At 51.5% G+C, this 3,663-nt stretch overlaps 1 protein-coding gene across 1 annotated transcript; it reads right to left on the bottom strand.

The window, feature by feature from the left end:
• Positions 1 to 1,788: 1,788 nt before the first annotated feature.
• On the bottom strand, positions 1,789 to 3,307 carry LOC144765775 (uncharacterized). The gene has a single exon (XM_078650348.1). The coding sequence runs from the start codon at positions 3,244 to 3,246 to the stop codon at positions 1,789 to 1,791; it is 1,458 nt and encodes a 485-aa protein (XP_078506474.1). The 5' UTR covers positions 3,247 to 3,307.
• Positions 3,308 to 3,663: the final 356 nt, after the last annotated feature.

The following is a 3,663-nucleotide window of genomic DNA, read 5'->3' as shown; positions in this document are numbered from 1 at the left end:
CGGGGAATTTACCGAGGCAGATAACGCGGCCATGATATATGACATTTGTATGCCCACATTGTCGGAGGAGTATCGGCAATATCTGGATTCCCCTTTCACAATTGATGAAGTGGCCCAGGCCTTTAGGGGAGTGCATTCCGGGAATGCCACGGCCCCGAACGGTATCCCTGTAGAACTGTACAAAGTGAGTGTTAACAGGTTGGCACCGTTTCTTCGGACCATGTTTGTTGAGAGTAAGGAGAGGGGTTTGCTCCCCTATGACCAGCGAGTAGCCAACATCGTCGTAATTCATAAAGCAGGGAAGCCTAAAACGCACTGCTCCTCCTACAGGCCCATCTCGCTGCTCAATGCTGAGCCAAACATTCTGGTGAAACTCCTTGCGACGAGATTGGCCAAAGTCATTGCCACTCTGGTCCACCCCGATCAGTCTGGCTTCATGCCGCGTCGAAACACGGCCCTCAACCTGCGGAGGTTACACGGGATACTGGGAGGTGACCCCCATATTCATGAGCCGGCTGTGCTGGTGTCTCTGGATGCCACCATGGCCTTTGACAGGGTTGAGTGGCCCTACTTGTTTGCAGTCTTGGGGAAGATGGGCTTCGGCCCTGCGTTTTTAGACTGGGTCCTTATCTTGTATGCTGATCCCCTTGCCAGGGTCGTGGTGAATAACCGGAAATCCACTGACTTTCCTCTGCGCTGAGGCACAAGGTAGCGGTGTCCCCTGTCCCCGCTTCTGTTTGCCCTGGCGCTCGAACCGTTGGTGGCGTGGGTTCGATGGGACCGATCGATCAGGGGGTTGCGTTGGACATCAGAGTGGGAGGATAAGATCTCACTGTACGCCGATGAGATCCTATTATACCTAACCACTCCCAGGGAATCCCTGATCTGTTTTCTCGACGTGCTCGCCATATTTGGGAGATATTCAGGATTTGCGATTAATTGGTCGAAGTCGGTGCTCGTTGTCCTCAGCAGGGTTCCCCCCATGCTCCCGAGTTCCTGCCCGTTACAGATTGAGCCGGTGGGGTTCCGATACCTCGGCGTCTTTGTTACACTGGACCCGAGGTTGCGGTATACAATTAACTTGGACCCCCCGCTGACCCGATTCAGAAAGGATGTGGCGTGATGGAAAGCGTTACTGCTTTCTCTCTTGGGCAGGGCGGTGCTCTTTAAGATGATGGCCCTTCCCCGATTCCTCTACGTGCTTCAAAATGCAATGGACCCGGTGCCCTCGTTATACTTTAGGGAAATTGAGGCCCTTCAACGACAGCTTCTCTGGGAGGGTAAGCCGCGCATTGCCTTCTCTAAACTTTCTCTTCCCTGGTATGATGAGGGATTGGCTTGCCGGACTTGGGGAAGTACTATTGGGCTTCTCAGCTAGCAGCGGTGAACCATGCTGTCTATGGGTCTCCCGGTGACCCCGGATATGCAATGGAGCAAGACCCCGGATATGCAATGTCTGGTGCCCGGGGTCGATTTCACCAGGGCGTTGTATGTCTGAGCCGGCCGATTTTCCCTTGTTGGACCATCAGCTCACGCAGTGCATGTGTGGCACGCAGCTAATCGACATCTTCAATGGGACGGTACGCTCACACTTGCCACTCCACTATGGAACACGAAAAGCTGGGCAGCCTGTGGAAAACAAAGGGATTTGATAAGTGGGATCTCATCGGGATCACACAGATCAAGGATATTTGGGGGAAGGATGCAATTATCTCACTTAGTGCCCTCCAGGAGAAGTACCAACTACGGGAGGGTGAGCGTTTTTGCAACCTTCACATCCGCCATGCCCTACTTGCTCATGTTCCCAGGGGCTCTGCGCTCCCAGTGTTGAGAACCCAGGGGTCTGAACTTATGGTGTGCCATTTTGACAGAAACAACTTTAGACGGCCTCCGACTGGAGGGGAAAAAGAAGGGCTTACCTTGTTGGTTGGAGTTGGAATTGCGATATGTTTTCTGTCCTCTACCACGGAAGCCACGTCCCCGCTGAGGGTAGAATTGGGGCTTGTATTCCTGGGAGGTATTGTAGGAGCCTCTGGAGCCTTGATTGTAGGGACGGCCGGAAGAGCGACCCCTGCCTCGTCCGGCCCGTCCAAAAACACGTGGAGCAAAAACTTTTTTAATGGATTGTTGTGCCTTGTCCAAGGAGGCAAAGGTAGAGACAAACCTACTGAGGTCAAGGACCAAGTTGTCACCAAAGAGAAGACCATTGGCCTTGGGTCCTGGATCCATGGGGGCGAGGTTGGAAAGTTTGGGATCCAATTTAATTAAGAGTCCTTTGCGACGTTCGTGGGTTAAGGCAGAATTGGCGTTGCCTAGGAGACAAAAAGCGTGTTGGGCCCACATGGAAATGTCCTCGGCAGAGAGGTCAGTACCCTCAAGTCGGGCAGATTCTGCCATGTCAAGAATACGGGCCAGAGGACCCACAACATCCAAAACCTTGTCCTGACAGGAGGACCATGCTTTATCAACTCCTTTGCCAGGGTCTTTGCCAAATTTTGAGAAAAATGTGAGAAGGGGCTGGTCAATTGTGGGAACTTGAGTAATGTTTTCTGGTAAGGAGGGTCTAGGGCATTCTGATTTAAGTCTCGACCGCACTGCGGTCTCCAGAGGAAGGCGAAGACGGGCCGAAATATATTCTCCCACATGGTGGGAGGGAAGCCATTCCGTGGAATTAGGGTGATGGATGGAAGCAGGGTCAAACATGGGGAGACCATCAGAGTCAAAGACCGGTTCAAAAGTGAAAGAATCAGATTTAGGAAGTTTTGCAGGGGGGAAAGGAGGGTCAGCCACATCAAAAACATCAAATAAATCGTCTGCATCAGCCATATCATCGTCAGTGTCCAAGACGGTGGAAATTACCAGTTTTTTAACCGGTGACTCTGCGTGCTTTGACTTATGTTTCTTTTTGCCCTCGGAACCAACAAACCCCTCCTTAGCAGGAGGCCTGGGAGGCACTACGTCCTCTGTCAAATGCGAGAAAGACTCGCCCACCAACAATGACGATTTTTTGGAAGTAAGCACAGGAGCAGAGTGGTCCACCTTACGTTTTCTGCTTTCCCCCGCAGAATGGGCCAAAACCTTGGACATAATGCTGAGCATTGAGTTTTCCATAGTTTTAGACATACGTTGCATGGATAAATCCACTGCATGTTCCACAGAATTATTGATAAACTTGCTCAAATCTCGTTTGAAAGAGCCACTGTCCTCCTTAGAGGGCACATCCTCAGAGGAACTGTCATGTTCCATTGCAGAGCTACAAACAGCAAAGTGTGGCAGGAAAGGGTTAAAAGAACCAAGCAGCTCTGTGGGCGTGTGGGAGGCGTGTGAAGGGCAGGAGTGAGGGAAGAGGCAGTCCGGTGCAGAGCTGAAAACAGAGAGGATAGAGGCTTCGGAAGCGCTGTGGAAGATTAATGTGACAGGGTGAGAAGGAGCACGAGCGCGCTAAGGGCCAGACCCAGGCGAAACCACCGGCAGACAGAGGGGAGGGGGGAGAACAGCTGACAGGCTGTACAGAGGAGTGAAATGAAGCGCATGAAGCGCGAAACACGAGCGCAGAGCGCAAAGTTTGGAAACCAAGTACAATGACAACCAGTTATGCAATGAAATAATAATAAAAACGTAATGACAATAAGCAATATTAAAATACTGAGAGCAAAGGATAAG

This window comes from Lissotriton helveticus, chromosome 1_1, assembly GCF_964261635.1.
Source record: "Lissotriton helveticus chromosome 1_1, aLisHel1.1, whole genome shotgun sequence".
Taxonomy (NCBI): domain Eukaryota; kingdom Metazoa; phylum Chordata; class Amphibia; order Caudata; family Salamandridae; genus Lissotriton; species Lissotriton helveticus.
Note: the sequence above shows the minus strand (reverse complement) of the source record. Positions and strands in the feature narration are given on the sequence as shown.